This window comes from Strongylocentrotus purpuratus, unplaced genomic scaffold (genome assembly GCF_000002235.5).
Source record: "Strongylocentrotus purpuratus isolate Spur 01 unplaced genomic scaffold, Spur_5.0 spur5_scaffold_4, whole genome shotgun sequence".
Lineage (NCBI taxonomy): Eukaryota > Metazoa > Echinodermata > Echinoidea > Camarodonta > Strongylocentrotidae > Strongylocentrotus > Strongylocentrotus purpuratus.
Genome location: NW_022145610.1, coordinates 2,743,620 through 2,759,755, shown reverse-complemented (window position 1 = coordinate 2,759,755; position 16,136 = coordinate 2,743,620). Strand labels below are relative to the sequence as shown.

Genomic DNA, 16,136 nt, shown 5'->3' with positions numbered 1-16,136 from the left:
AATCTCGGTTCCCGTTTGTGAGTACGTACCTCGGGACCCGAGAAATCTCGGTTCCCGAGTTGAACGGGTTAACTTGACAAGCTATAGAGAGCGCTCTACATGAAACAAAGAAATGAAGCTCTTCCCCTTCCATGTCTTCCCTCCCCCTGTAGGATCATTGAACCAGCAGTGTGATAGCTCAGGACGATGCCAGTGTAAGGTGGGAGTAGGAGGAGATAAATGTAACCAGTGTCTTCCTAACTTCTATGACTTTGGTGAAGGTGGATGCAGGTAGGTCCCTCTGATAGGAAGCTTTCTATACTTTCTTCACTCCTCTACTCACCTCCTTTGCCTACCTACCTTTGGTCCTCTTCAACTATCTAGCTCTGTCGGATTCCTCATCGTACAATACTAATTTCATACAACTTACCCCACTGAAGCTGTTATGAATGTATTTTACCACTACTGTAACTGTCTCTGACTATTTCTTTTTGTAAACTTATTTGCAAACTTTTACCAGTGAAAAACTGAATGGATAATAATTTTTTTATTTCGATTTCATTTCTAAGTGCTACGTTCCAAGGTCAGTAAGCACCATTATTTTTAAAGGTAAAGTAGCATGTTTATAGTTTTGGCAAGGCCCCCTCAGATTCAGAGGTAAAAAATAATTTCATGTTTGGCCCATGATCTGAAATCTCTTGTCATCCAGATAGTAGAATCCTGTAGCTTTGTGTGTGTGTGTGTGAGCAAATTGTATGAGTCGCTGTGGTAGCATTTCTACGAGTTTTAGTTGTTGAAGTACATGACGTATTGGACTGATGGTCTAGATATACAGATTCTTTACTTTCCTAGGTAATACAAGTAGAGGATGAAACAAAACAAAATCACGTACGTATGTATCTTTTGAAACAATGAAATAATATGAGACTATAAAGTAGGCTTACTGATGCACCATGTAAGTGAGGGGAGGATTGTGGAGTCCTGGAAAGGAGAGACTTTGTTACATGTACATATAATATGATGTTTTTCATGATTAAAGAAGGCTCTTTAAGGAATACATGTACATAGTCCAGTTTTAATGTTACCCCACCTATCATGATCTATGTTATGTGTTGTAGGAGCTGCGAGTGTGTGCGTGCAGGAAGTGTAGACAACAACCCAGACTGTAACCAGGGTACAGGTCTCTGCAACTGTAAACTTCATGTTGAAGGAAGGGACTGCGAGACGTAAGTTTGCCTTTATTATTTCAGTCGCGATTGATCCGTATTGATCACAATTCCTCTCATTGATCACAATTTACAAATTTCTACATTTATATGTATCTCTTCAGTATAGAGTTGAAGTTGATATCAAGTAACAATTGACTTGAATCAGTCGCAACTCTTTTAGATAGGGCCTTTAGATGTGGCATGAAAATTGCTCTTGCCTTTTATTTATCACTGCAAAGCATTGAAATAAGAAATAAATGAGTTATTCTTATCCTAATCTTTATTTCAAGATTATTCCTTTTACTGTAAAATTCTCTTCATAATGTTCACACTGCGAATGCACATTGCATATAGCCATGTAATGTTTCCTTGATAAGTGGTATGAATCATATTTGCACGACACAAGAGAAATGCACTCAAGAAATTTACTAGTTCTGGAAAAAAGCTAGAGAGAGAAACAACAAAATATTCAACAAAAAATTTGCACTTGCAAATCAACAGATTGTTCTTTTAATTAAACAAAAGATAATTTTATACTGCTTTATGTTGCTGTTCAGCTGCAAGCCTGGTTTCTTCAACCTTCAAGAGGCGGATGAGTTTGGATGCCTTCCCTGCTTCTGTCATGGTCATTCATCCTCTTGCTCCTCTGCTCCTGGCTATGACATTGCCTACATCGAGTCCAACTTCAATTCAGGTGTGTATAAAACTCTGGGAAATGTTAGGAAATGAAAGGAATTAAAGCCAATCTTTAACTTGTCTTGAATAGATCTGCAGATATGCTCTGCTCTGAGAGACTATAGATAAATATGGAATTGAGAGGAACCCTACAGATTTAAAGACAGTGTGTGTTTGATTATTTTTTTTAAGCATTTGTAAAATATGAAATTTTTAGCCCCACTGCACTACTTACAGCAACTTCTGCCCTCTTTATAGCAAACAATGCCTAATCGGTGACCTTTGGCCCCCCATGGTCCTCTTTTTCTTACGTTAATTGAGAGCTTATTTGATGAGATAACCACCTGTCAGTGACCATGCAGGGAGGTCTAATCCCTCCTGGCCAAACTAGTGCAGTGGGGCTTTAAAGTTCCTATTACTGTCAAGTTCAGTCTCGATGTCAGAATTGTCATTTTCAGCACACCAGCAGAATATGAAATGCCCCTCTGGTAAATTGTATTTTAGTAGTAAGCAGCAAAAGGAGCTCATTTCTGCAAGTCATTCACGTGGCTGGCAGCACAAAAATCCATTGGTAAGCTCAGTCAACTGCTAAGAAGGGGAAAGCCATATTCTGACGTAACAGAAATCAAATAAAGTAAGGGGTTACATTCTCATATTCATGTTTTTATTTCTTTTTGTATTTTTGTTGAAGGTGTGGATGGTTGGAAAGCCGAGAGTCGAAATGGAGACCAGGAATTGCTTGTTTATAATGCCATCAGGCAGGACATCGGTATCGCAACAGTTGACAACCAACCCATGTACTTTATAGCCCCAGGTATATGTTCTACAAGACTTTTTTTCTTTCTCTTTGACTATGGATGATTTCAACATGATAAAATTGCAACTTTTTTTAAAATTTTATTTTTTATTTCTTAATTGCTCTTTGTTTCTCTTGGCATTTATTGTATGCTGAATTGGAAGTGGTGGGAACTTCATGTATAGGTATTAGTTCTATATCTGAAATTTTGGTTCATTCAATTGTGATTAAAAAAAATGAAATGGTAAAACAAAGAGCTGAATCTCTAAAAGGCTTATGTATAAAGTCTTCGCAAACCTAGTGGCTTTTTAGATATTCAAGAAATGTGATCGTTAGGTACCAGAGCAGGAAATGAAGAATTGTTATACCACAAGGATTACTTTCAAATTTCTATAGAGATGCATTATACTCTTATCTACGCACATATTGTTTTGGTGATACTGCTCCTAGTCTGAGCCACTATTGGCGATCTGTACTTCATCCTTTTGTTTCAGGGAGGGGAGAGGGGATCTTTGTCCCTCCTTCGAACATAAGGATGACACAAAAATCACTGCCAGTGCTGGGGGATACATCCGCATAGCGATATTTCTAGTTCTATTATTATATTGATATTATGAAAATTGACTAATTACCCTTTTTTGCACCATTCTTCCCTTGGTAGATGAGTACCTTGGTAGCAAGTTGTTCAGCTATGGTCAGGAGCTGAGCTTCAAGCTGAGACTGGGCAGTGATGATGTGAGTCTCAGCGTGGAGGATCTCGTCTTGGAGGGAGGTGGCAGGCAGATCTCTGCTCCGCTAGTTGCCCAGGGCAACCCGCGACCAGGTGTCTACCCGCAAAAATTTACCTTCAAGTAAGTTTGGGTAGATTACTGAAAGATTTATTGATTGATTGATTGACTGAGCGATTGATTGATTGATTTATTGATTTATTTACTGATTGACTGGTTATTTAGGTAGGTTAGACAAAATATGCATTTTTGAGAGGGGGTTTGAAGCAAAGAATTCTCCCTGGACTTAAGTATGACAGACCCCATGTCATCTATTTCTCACTCAAATATCACGTCAACAAATATTTGTAAAATTGATTTTGATATTCAGCAACTTGCCTAAATTTTGAGCCTTTTCGAAACCTCAAAGTACACAAAGTTTTGTTCAAATATGACATCAACAGTAATCTTTTCATTATGTATTCTGCAATGTTAGTGCAAATTGGAAAATGTTTAAAAATCTTCTAAATCTTCTTCCCTTCATAATCAACCTTTCAAAAGTATCTCCTAGACAGTTTATTTCTCAAAGTAATTCTACCATCAGTACTTTAAATGACCTTTAACTTCAACTCTCTTTCATTTCCTTTCAGACTGCGAGCTGAGGATGACATGGGATGGGTTCAACGACCTTCAGCCTTTGAGTTCCAGAGCCTCCTTTCCAACCTGACTGCCATCAAGATCAGAGCAACCTACAGTGATAGAGGTTAGTCTGTAAATCCTTTAAAGGTAATACAAAGATAGAAATCAAAATATACTACACTAATTTCTTGATGCATTAAACAAGAACTTTTTTCATGAATCTTGACAGCAAAAATAAATTGTCTGTATGAAGTAAAAAAAAAAACAAAAAAAAACAAAACATCTGGAACAAATGCCATAATGCCAAGGGTGAATACTGTTCTTTCAGGTCAAGGGCTGCTTGATGACGTCCGTCTGGTCAGTGGCCGGCGGTCAGTCGGACCACAAAGCACCAGGGCTACATTCGTGGAGCTGTGCAGCTGCCCAACCGGCTATGTCGGTCAATTCTGTGAGTCCTGCGCTGCTGGCTACCGCAGGGACCCCTACGGCAACGGACCTTTCACACGTTGCATCCCCTGCGAATGCAATGGACATGCCGACTACTGTGATGTCGATACTGGTGAGATCACATGAAAAGCTCTGCTTCCATTTTCCATTCTATTTATTCTTTAGAATTTTTGTTTTTTACCGTCTGGTAGCCCGACTTAGTTTTACTTTCCCCCCATCTTTCTCCTCCTCTCATCCTCTTGTTCTTTTTATTATCCCTCCTCAATTTATCATCTTTGTTTTTCTTTGTAATGTGTACATGTACTTGTATATTATGAGTATTAACTCACTTGATCTAAATAGATGTATTTCACTAGGGTTATCTCGTGCTATTTGCATTTTTCTGTGCCAGGGGAGGCAAATTTGTCTCTGTTTTTGAAATACTGATGAACAGAAATAAATCTGAATCTGGTTATGCATTTAATTAAAGTCTCTCTGCACCATCCTCCTAATGAATTGCATAGTGTAGATCGATTTAATTTGATTTAATTTGAATGAATTTTGATTTGATTCCTAGGTGAATGTATCTGTAACCACAACACCATGGGTACAAGCTGTGAACTATGCCAGGATGGTTTCTATGGTAACGCCCTTGAGGGCACGGCCTATGACTGCACGCGCTGCCCCTGCCCCGGTGGAACCAACTGCTTTGTCGATAACCTAGGTGATGTGGTCTGTACCGAGTGCCCATCAGGCTATGTTGGTAAGTATATAGTGTACCCCTCAGTGTAAGGGTGCATCTGGAATTCTGGAATGGGAGGATGGGAGGGGGACGATATTCTGAAGAAAAAAAACATTCTCAAATATTCTTTGGTGAGGAAAAAAAAAGGAAATCACATTTTTTGGTTTCTTATGGGTCTAGCATTATAAAGGGAAAGGAAGCACAAAAACAAATAGGGGGGGGGGGGGCACATATTTCTTTTGAGTTTTTAATTTTTGGCTTTTAAAAAGGAGGGGCGCATAATAGACATGCATACATGTACATTTATTTTGAATATCTCTCAGGCCAACTTAATAAAACTAACTGGTACTTATATCTGTAGACTGTAATCATCTCATGTGTTCATATTTTTTTTCTTTAAGGAAACCGCTGTGATTACTGTGCTGATGGTTATTACGGTGACCCCACTGGCATCCAGGGTCAGCGAACGGCCTGCGGACAGTGCTACTGTAACTACAACATTGACCCCAATTCTGTCGGCAACTGTGATAGGTAAGAACTACAGTGACCGTCGCCTTTCCCTCTCTCCCACTCCAAAACATATTGAATTAAAAAGAGAAAAAATGTAGAACCTCTCACAGACATCGTTTTGGATAGGGTAAATGTATTCCACAAAGTGCTATTATAATAATGACCCCAATACTGTTCAGAAACTGATGGAAGCAAAGAGGCACTATGAAATGGGCCACATTTAGGACCATCATCCATGATATTGATTGACCATTACCCCCTACATATATCTTCTCTTCCCTCTGAAGTTCAACAAGAGCAATATAAAGGTTTTTACGTAGTTCAGCTTCATTGAAGCTAGAACCTTTTATTAATTTCTTTTTTAAAATTTAAATTTCTGGGAAGTAATCATTTACTACATTCTATTGATTTAAAGATGGCTCTTTAACAGCAACAGATTCTGGAAGGATATCTTAGAAATTCATCATGGTAAAACAAGTGTTTTCGTGTGAATGATGCCAGATGATGAATTTTTTTTGCCATTCTTTTAGGTTCACTGGAGAATGTCTCAAGTGTGTCTTTGACACAGGAGGATTCTATTGTGAGAACTGTTTACCTGGTTTCTATGGCAACGCACTTGGTAGTCCCAAGGGAGAGCAGTGTCAGGGTGAGTGTTTGATTTTTGTTTCTTAGAAGTGGTGTTTACGTACTTTATCTTCCCCTAGAATTGTTACATAATGAGTTGCTGTAGAAAATAATTTAAGAAACTATTTGTCCATTTAAAGCCGCACTGTACTACTTATAGCTACTTGCGCCATCTATATAGCAAACAATGCCTAATCGGTGCCTGTTGGTCCCCCATGATCCCCTTTTTCTCATGTTAATTGAGAGCTGATTTGATGAGATAACCACCTGTCAGTGACCTTGCAGGGAGGTCTAATCCCCCTGGCCAAACTAGTGCAGACGGGCTTCAATATACATGTTGACAAATTATTTTGACCGTTTTATTGGAAGTAAGATTACAAAGGTAGTGTTATTTGGACGCATTTCCGTTAAAATTATTGCCATACTTGTGATGATATCTATGATTTTAGAGATTTTAATACCATGGAATGAGCAGAGTGCGTTATATACTGAGCTGATTAAGAGGGAAAAATCAAATTTAACAAAATAAAGGGTAATCATATTTTCAAATTTTCAATTAAGCATTTTCTTTTATTCTGAGCCAAATTGATATACATCGATTTTCTCTCATGACCATTTTCCACTCTTTCATAGTGATAAAAAAAATGTAAACTTTTGAATGAAAATTACAAAATAAACAAGAAATTGTCAATTTGTATGTCGCCCTGGTATGCCAATAAAAAGACTCCAATAAAAAGACTCCAATGATTATTTTTGATTGAATCACTCTTATTCAAGAATGGCAAAATGTACTGCAAGAGAAATGGACGCAAATGTTACAGCGAATTTCAAACTTTCAGCTCAAATACAATACGAAATTCAAATAATTCTTGATCTAAAGATAAAAATAAGATGTCTCCAAATGTTTATTCTTAACTGATATGGGATTAACAGTTCCTTTATACATGTAACAATAGTTTGAATAATACTCTTTGAAATATTACCTTTCATGCAAAATTGTGATTCTCTCTCTCTCTCTCTCTCTCTGTCTTTTAACTTTCCAGCCTGCAACTGCTACGTGAGTGGCTCGACTAGTAACGAATGTGACCAATCCAATGGCCAGTGTAGCTGCATGCCTTTCGTGACCGGCCGTGACTGCAGCGAATGCGAAGCCGGCTACTGGAACATCGACAGTGGACGTGGCTGCGAGCCTTGCTACTGTGAAAGCACCGGGTCAACGTCTGACCAGTGCGACATCCGCAGCGGTCAGTGTCCTTGCAAGCCAGGAGTGGATGGTCTAAGGTGTGACCAGTGCCAGTATGACCATTATGACTACTCTGTAGAAGGATGTACTCGTAAGTTCTTCATTTAGTAAAACTATGTAATAAATTTTCATGTCATGTACAAGAAGGTTTCAATGATATCCTTATAAACGTGAATGGAAATGCAAAGGTGGTGGGTTAGGTCCCTGACATGCCACTAATGTCTTTTGGCAAGGCATTAATATACATTGCCACTCCATACCCAGGTGATGAATGGGGTCCTGGTAGGATGACAAAAGCCTTTGTGATAATGATTGCCATATGCTCTCACAGTGACCATATGGTAGGAATACTCTCCAGAGATGGTACACACGGTGCGAGAGAGAATCGGATGACGGAGATTACAATATCTGTAAATGCTTAATGATGGTGTTTCGTATTATTCGCTATATATTATTATTATTATTATTATTTATGAGCAGAAAGAGCAAAACCTGTTCATGTTCATGTCTTGTTTTTGTTTATGTTGTATTACCATGTGGCATTTGATGCTAGAAGTTTGTAAGGAAAATCAGTAAAAAAATTGTTATAGAAAATACATGTTGACAGTTCAAAATCCTTGTTGTTTTTTAATAGGAGGTCGCAATTTTTCAACTTTTTGGTGCAGTTTATGTTCATCGATTTCCTTTCAGATAATGTTCATGACTTATTCCATGTGAAAAGTGTATTAAATACATGAAGACAAGAATTCTAATATTACCAACTTGAAGAAGAATTTCTGATAAGTTTATCATATACAAAGCTCCAGTCCTCAAAAAATTCAGGTAAATGTATGAGCATCCAGGATGAATGCCATTGAGAGTTATGAATTTAATCTCCATATCTGCTTCTTTTATAATCCTTGTGTGTATCAGAGACTCTCATAAAACTTATCTGTTTATCTCTCCTTAGCATGTGAATGCAATCCCCAAGGATCCCTGTACGCTAATTGCACAGACGACGGTGTGTGCGACTGCCAGCCAGGAGTCATCGGTGACAAGTGTGATTCCTGTGAGGAGAACTTCTACAACATTGCCCTGGGCTGCATACGTAAGTACAGCAACATCAAATTGACCTAGGCCCTGTTGCATAAAACTCAATACCAATAACAAGTTACAAGCTACTGTTATAAGCTACTGTTATAAGCTACTGTTATAAGCTACTGAATTCTGGCATCTGATTGGCTGAGAGCAAACTTGATACCAATAACAAGTTACAAGCTACTGTTATAAGCTACTGAAATCATGGCATCTGATTGGCTGAAAGCAAACTTGATATCAATAACAAGTTACAAGCTACTGTTATAAGCTACTGAAATCCTGGCATCTGATTGGCTGAGAGCAAACTCAATACCAATAACAAGTTACAAGCTACTGTTATAAGCTACTGAAATCATGGCATCTGATTGGCTGAGAGCAAACTTGATATCAATAACAAGTTACAAGCTACTGTTATAAGCTACTGAAATCCTGGCATCTGATTGGCTGAGAGCAAATTTGATATCAATAACAAGTTACAAGCTACTGTTATAAGCTACTGAAATCCTGGCATCTGATTGGCTGAGAACAAACTTGATATCAATAACAAGTTACAAGCTACTGTTATAAGCTACTGAAATCCTGGCATCTGATTGGCTGAGAACAAACTTGATATCAATAACAAGTTACAAGCTACTGTTATAAGCTACTGAAATCCTGGCATCTGATTGGCTGAGAACAAATTTGTCATAGAAATTTAGCAGTTGTTATAGATAACAAGTTTTTATGAAACAGGCCCCTGAACCTTATTTGCCTTTAAATTTATGAATATTTATCATGACTGAAGTGCTGAAATCAAATGTTTCATTGGTAGATAAGTCCTGTTCATCTTCTTTGGGAACAATTCTAATGATATAATTTCTTACCTCTGTATCATTAAGCTCTACTTTAAACTAAACTACACTTTAATCTTCAAGCCTGTCTGTACTGGTTTGGCCAAGAGGGATTAGACCACCCAGCATGGTCACTGACAGGTGGCTAGCTCATCAACTCAGCTCTCAATTAACATAAGAAAAAGAGGATCATGGGGGACCAAAGGGCACCTGTTAGGCATTGTTTTCTATATAGAGGGAGCAAGTAGCTACAAGTACTACAGTGGGGCTTTAACAAAAATGAAACTTTAAAGACTCAAAGAAGCCTTCAGTTGTATGACCAACAGGCTTTATGTCATTTCTGCCATATCCACCCATTCACCATATGGTAAATTCACCCAAAGACTCTCTGAGAGACTAGGGGACATTTCTTGACTGGACTACGGGTTTGCAGTGTGCAGACCTGTACACCCATTAATAGTATTTCCATCAAGTCTGGTGTCAGCGAATTATGATCTTCTGCACATGGAAACTGACGACCCTGTCCCTTTAAAGGGATTGGGTATCTTTGTCTCAGATTCTAAACAAAATCCTGGATTTAGCTCATGCTGCAATCATAATTATAAAGCTTTAGGTCTGTCAGGAATCCCATGACTTTTACAAACCGATCACCTGTCTGATTATCAAGATATTTATGATGGGAAATCAAATTTTCAAAAACCGTTTTCCTAATGGTATTTAAATGACTACAGTCTATTCATGGGGGAAATGAGTATGGTAAAACCAGACACTCAAAGATTTTTACTTTTTTGAGGCACTTCATGATCATTTTGAAGCGCAATTTTTGTAGGGCTTTAATATTACACCATATCACAGACACTAATAACATGTAGGGTCATGCATCTCAGATTTGGCATTGTTTTAAACGATGCCTTTAAATTTTGACCTCACATCCTCCACTCCGCCCCCGCCCTCCCCCATACAGCCTGCCCCGAGTGCTACAATCTGGTAAGGGATAACGTGAACGTGCATCGCGACAACCTGGATGCCCTGAGGGACAAGATCAACCAGATCTCCAGCAACCCCACCGTCATCAACGATACAGACTTTGAGATGCGACTGAGGGAGCTCGAAGGACTCCTAAATCAGACCATTGACGACGCTCAGAGAGTGACAGGTGAGAGATGGAAATAATAATAATAATAATAATAATAATAATAATAATAATAATAATAATTAATTCCCATTGAACGCTTTTACAGACAAACTGATCAGAGCGTTATGACAACAGTAAAGAACATACAAATCATAGCAATCAAACAAGGAACAGTAATTAAGATATTATGAACGAAATGAAATTTAGATACTCAAAACATGGATGACAATGGAGAGATGTAGGGATTGATGGACAAGAGAAAGGAAAGAAAGATCATGGTTTAGTCCAAATAATGTTACAAATGATGGTCACATTGATGTTAATGATGGTGATGCAGGAATTTATTGATATATCCATGCTGGTGGTGATAGAGATGATGCTGGCAATGGGAGATGGTGTGACGGATGATAATATTGTTGGGAATGAGATAACATTTTCTTGTTGGTAGGGGTGGTATTGGTAATGATGCTCATGGTTATGCTGATGGTGACAGTGATGTTGATTATGATGATGATGATGATGATGATGATGATGATGATGATGATGATGATGATGATGATGTTAATTATGATGATGATGATGGTGATGGTGATGGTTATGCTGATTGTGACGGTGATGTTAATTATGATGATGTTAGTGATGATGATGATGACTACAACGACGACGACGGTGATGAGGAGGATGATGATGAGGATGAGGATGATGATGGTGATGGAGATGGTGATGGTGATGGTGAAGATGATGGTGATCGTGATGATGATGGTGATGGTGATGGTAAGGGTGAGGGTGATGATGATGATGATGATGATGACAACGATGATGATGATGATGATGACGATGATTGTACTGGTGATGATGATGAAGATAATAATGATCAGATGATGATGATGATGATGATGATATACCCAATTTATTATCTTCCAGCTGAGGACCGTACCTTAGCCGATAATCTGAACGCCATTAAGGATGATCTAGGAGACCTCAGACTAGCCTTAGCTCGTATCAGGGCGAAGATCGACCAGGCAGATGGAGTTACAGAGGCTGCCAAACAAGGTCAGTATGACACACCCACCCCCCCCCCTCCCCCTCCCCCTCCCCCTTTCCCTGGCGCATGCAAATATTTGGGCCCTGTCATATGAAGAGTTGCGATTGATTTAAGCCTGTCTGTACTAGTTTGGCTAGGGGGGATTAGATCTCTCTGCAAGGTCACTGACAGGTGGTTATCTCATCAAATCAGCTCTCAATTAAGAAAAAGGGGATCATGGGTGACCAACAGGCACCGATTAGGCATTGTTTTCTATATAGAGGGAGCAAGTAGCTACAAGTAGTACAGTGGGGCTTGGTCTTGAAATCTTTCTGGTCTAAATCGACAGTACATATTCCAAACAGGGTTTTCACCAGTCCATAATGCACTTGGTGCTTTAATATACATGTAGTCTCAATACACAGATTTCGATTTGATACTGAAACAGTTTTCATAACGTCTTGACCAGAGCCTAAGCAGCTTAAGTACAGAGCCTATTGTATGCAGTAGACCATGCACTCACCATAGTCTCACACATCAGGCACAAACCTGCCTGCAAACCAAACTGGTGCTAATACAAAGAACCAGGAATTTCATATACAAAAAAAAAGATCAGGAGCGATTCTCCCCCCCCCCCCCCTACTGACAAGCAAGGGTGACAAGGCTACCAACAATGATATCATTTCGATATCAAATACTCATTTTGGAGAAATATGGAGTTACGTCTTTGTGTCACTGAACCCTCGATATCTCCTTTGTAATTTCAGATGTTGCCGAAGCGATGGCTATCATCAATCGTCTCAAGCGTATGTTGCCTTCTGCACAGGAATACCTTGACAATGAGGGTTGGGCGCTGTTGGAGAAGCTGAGGGGACTCACAGCTAACATGTCTGCTCAAGATAGGCTGATGCAAGAAATAGCCCGAGAGGCCAAGCAGCTAGCTGATAAGTAAGTCTATATTCCAATTGTTTTCTTCCCCCTACCCCAAAAGATCCACAATGAAGTTATCGTGGGTGGATTTATTCTTATGCTCAAGAATAAGCTACCATGAAAAGGTGCTCAATCATTCAAGAAATTTCTTCCTACTGGGCACCCATTTTTCCTCACCTGGGTGGAGTGTAGCAAATGTAGATAAATGTCTTGCCAAAAGACATTAGTGTCGCAGCGGAACTTGAACCGCGAGCCAGGTGATACACAATGTTCTCATGATCAAGTTTAGGTGGCTATATTGTTTTTACAATGATATATAATATGATAATTGCTATTTTGTATTTGATCCATGCAGTCACACTGAGATGGCATTGATGGTGGAGGAGACCTCAGCGAGAGCTCTGGAGATTGCCTACCTGGCCTTGGATGCTGCACGTGACAGTGGAGATGGTGGGGACCTGGAGGCAATGGTAGAAGGAGTGGAGCGCAAGTAAGTGGTGATTAGGAGAGTAATGAGGAGGAGGAGGAGGAGGAGGAGGGGGAGGGAACAGGGAGGGGGATTGGGAGGAGACGTCAACGTGAGCTCTGGAGATTGCCTACGTGGCCTTGGATGCTGCACGTGACAGTGGAGATGGTGGGGATCTGGAGGCAATGGTGGAAGGAGTGGAGCGCAAGTAAGTGGTGATTAGGAGAATAATGAGGAGGAGGAGTAAGAAAAGAAAGAGGAGGATGAGGTGATGATGTTGATAATTATTTAGATGGTGTTAATGATGATGGCATTAGTGATGATAGTGTTGATGATTATATTGATTAAGTTCATGCTTTCAAAGATTATAATAAGGCCTAAAAAAAGATGTTGTATTGCCCTTTAGGTGCCAAAACATGGGTCGGTCTATCAATTTTTTTTCTCCCTCCCTCTTTGGGCTGATATTTCTCAGTTTTGAATGCTTTAATACCGGTATATTTGTTTGTATTCATTAAACTTTTTTTCTTCTTCTAAAAAAACGGTAAAAAAAATAAACTTTTTTTAAAAGCCGACCGTAGATTTCAATGTTTTTTAGGCTTAATGATAAATGATAATGCCTATGATAAGGTTTATTTTTTCCTGTTTATGATGATGATAACTAGAAGAAATGATAGTCCTGATGATGAGGATGACATTAAGGTTGAAGATGATGCAGATGGCGATGATAATAATAATAATGATGCTTTGAATCATTCCACTCCATTTCATCCATCTCCTCTCATCAGATATGTCGACGCCCAAGAACTGTTCAACCAGGCTTCGCAAGCCGCTGACGAATGCTTTGAGAGGGCGCAACGGGCTGCAGAAGAGGCACTCCGCCTTCTCACCAAGGCCAACATGCCCCTCTCGCCGATTGATGTCAATTCTCTTCTTGATGCAGCCAATGATATAAGCTTCAGAGTAAGTCACACTATGAACATAATGGACAAAGAAAGAGGACAAAATATACAGTTCCTCATTCTACCCTCAACAATTGCTGTGGTAGACAAAGGAACATCCTTTCACTGCTATTATATAAAATGTGTAGAACAGGTGTCACATGCATATTCACCTGTTCCACACATTTTTACATAATAGCAGTGAAGGGATGTTCATTTGTTTACCACAGCATTTGTTGAGGGTAGAATGAGGAACTGTATATTTCGTCCTCTTTCTTTGTCCGTCATGTTCATAGTGTCATTGCATGTACAGTCAAACCCATCTTAGCGACCATCTCTATAAAGGCCATCTGTATTGTCTCCCTATAGGAAGAAACCTGTGTTGTAGAACCTATCTAGCAAGGCCACCCATCTACAGTGACCAGTTTCCCTGTTTCCCTTGTGTGGTCTTAATAGACAGGTTTGACTGTAGAACCTGTCTAGAAAGACCAACCATCTACAGTGACCAGTTTCCCTGTTTCCCTTGTGTGGTCTTAATAGACAGGTTTGACTGTAGAACCTGTCTAGAAAGACCAACCATCTACAGTGACCAGTTTCCCTGTTTCCCTTGTGTGGTCTTAATAGACAGGTTTGACTGTAGAACTTGTCTAGAAAGACCAACCATCTACAATGGCCAGTTTTTCTAGTTTTAGTGTCAGTTTGATGTTATACTCTCTATTTCCCCCATAAGGCTTCGTCCCATATGTAGGCACACATGTAGGGTATACAATGTATTTGCTTATTTGAGATCGGGTCAAATATGTACATCGACTACCTTGCTTTGAATGTAAACATAATCCATTCATGTTTTGCGCCCGTGCAGGCAAGGCAGCTGATGGATGAAGCCAACGCTCTGAGGAGAGAGAACGCTGATCTCCTAGCCCAGGTGGCGGAGGACGCCAGGACAGCCGCTGATCTGCTGGACCAAGCCGTCGCAGCGGAGAACGTGAGTACTTCATTTATTTCAGAGTGCAGTCAATTTATCTCCATGTTCAGAATAGTAATAGTTGAAGACTAAAATTCCTTTAAATGGATATTAGTATTCGAACCACAACAATTTGAATACTTAAATTGATTTTAGTGGTTGTGACAATCAAGATTTTTTAGTATTCAAATTGGAGGAATACATGCAACCACTAAAATATCACTTATTTTGTATTCCTGTTTGGTAAGGGCATCTATATACTGTACGTGTGTATTCCACACCTGTAAATGGTCTCCTGCCAGTCATGTTTGTGCATAATCGTTTGATCCAGAATGCTAGGAATTACAAACGATACATGAACGGAAAAAGCAAAAGTTCCAGAAATTTTTCGTCTGTTTCCGATGCCATTCTCGAATAAGAGCGATTTAATTCTAACAAATCATTCTAATTATTAATGTGTAACAAATTATAAAAACTAATGATAAAACAATAAAATTCAACAGAATTATTAACTGTGCTTTATATAATTTTTTCTTCTTCAAAATTCATTTTACTCATATTATTTCTATACAGTTGATTGATCTGTTGCTGGCCAAGGCCGATAATGCTCGTTCCATTGCCTTGGAAGCCAAGAGGAAAGGAGATGAGACACTTCAAGAAGCCAAAGACATCCTCAGGGTATTACAAGGTAATAGAGAATATCAGGTTATTAACCCTTTCAGGACAGGGTTCATTGTAAGGGCTAAACTGATCATATGCTGTTCTTCAAATCGACAACAAAAACATTTTCTTTTATTGCTAATTTTTTAAAATTAAAATGCAAAGTCTCTGGAAACAAATACAGGGTTAGGAACTTATTTGAAAAGTTGAAAAAATGGTTAATTTTGATTTAAACAAAAATGATCTTGAACCTCTTACTGCGTTGCTAATTTAAGAACTTTAATGCTAATTTCCACTTTTGAAATTGCTATCATCAAACGTGATATGGTCATGCAACTGTTGTAAATGTTTAATAGTTAGCTCAATGAGGGCTCATTCAGATTTGAAGTGGTAAATCGCTGCAAAGAATGTCATGTAATTTTTGTTCATGTAAATGAATGGCAACTGAGCACAACAAAGCTCTTTCCTATATTGACTGCACTCATTTTCACTTCATTTCATTTATTGGTTCAATCATATAACTCTATGTTATAAGACACAGAAATGATTTTTAATTATTTCCT

At 38.9% G+C, this 16,136-nt stretch overlaps 1 protein-coding gene across 2 annotated transcripts in view; it reads left to right on the top strand.

The window, feature by feature from the left end:
* Positions 1 to 16,136, top strand: part of LOC587252 (laminin subunit gamma-1) — a 90,173-nt gene that overhangs the window by 59,686 nt on the left and 14,351 nt on the right. For both annotated transcript variants that reach the window (XM_030997903.1, XM_030997904.1), the window contains exons 6-24: positions 153 to 270; positions 1,098 to 1,205; positions 1,745 to 1,881; positions 2,554 to 2,676; positions 3,320 to 3,509; positions 4,016 to 4,128; positions 4,333 to 4,563; positions 5,008 to 5,193; positions 5,574 to 5,703; positions 6,213 to 6,328; positions 7,350 to 7,640; positions 8,499 to 8,636; positions 10,421 to 10,612; positions 11,516 to 11,644; positions 12,383 to 12,563; positions 12,901 to 13,035; positions 13,797 to 13,971; positions 14,812 to 14,934; positions 15,487 to 15,601. In XM_030997903.1, the coding sequence (XP_030853763.1) occupies positions 153 to 270; positions 1,098 to 1,205; positions 1,745 to 1,881; positions 2,554 to 2,676; positions 3,320 to 3,509; positions 4,016 to 4,128; positions 4,333 to 4,563; positions 5,008 to 5,193; positions 5,574 to 5,703; positions 6,213 to 6,328; positions 7,350 to 7,640; positions 8,499 to 8,636; positions 10,421 to 10,612; positions 11,516 to 11,644; positions 12,383 to 12,563; positions 12,901 to 13,035; positions 13,797 to 13,971; positions 14,812 to 14,934; positions 15,487 to 15,601 (2,931 nt within the window). The remainder of the gene's footprint in view (positions 1 to 152; positions 271 to 1,097; positions 1,206 to 1,744; positions 1,882 to 2,553; positions 2,677 to 3,319; positions 3,510 to 4,015; positions 4,129 to 4,332; positions 4,564 to 5,007; positions 5,194 to 5,573; positions 5,704 to 6,212; positions 6,329 to 7,349; positions 7,641 to 8,498; positions 8,637 to 10,420; positions 10,613 to 11,515; positions 11,645 to 12,382; positions 12,564 to 12,900; positions 13,036 to 13,796; positions 13,972 to 14,811; positions 14,935 to 15,486; positions 15,602 to 16,136) is intronic.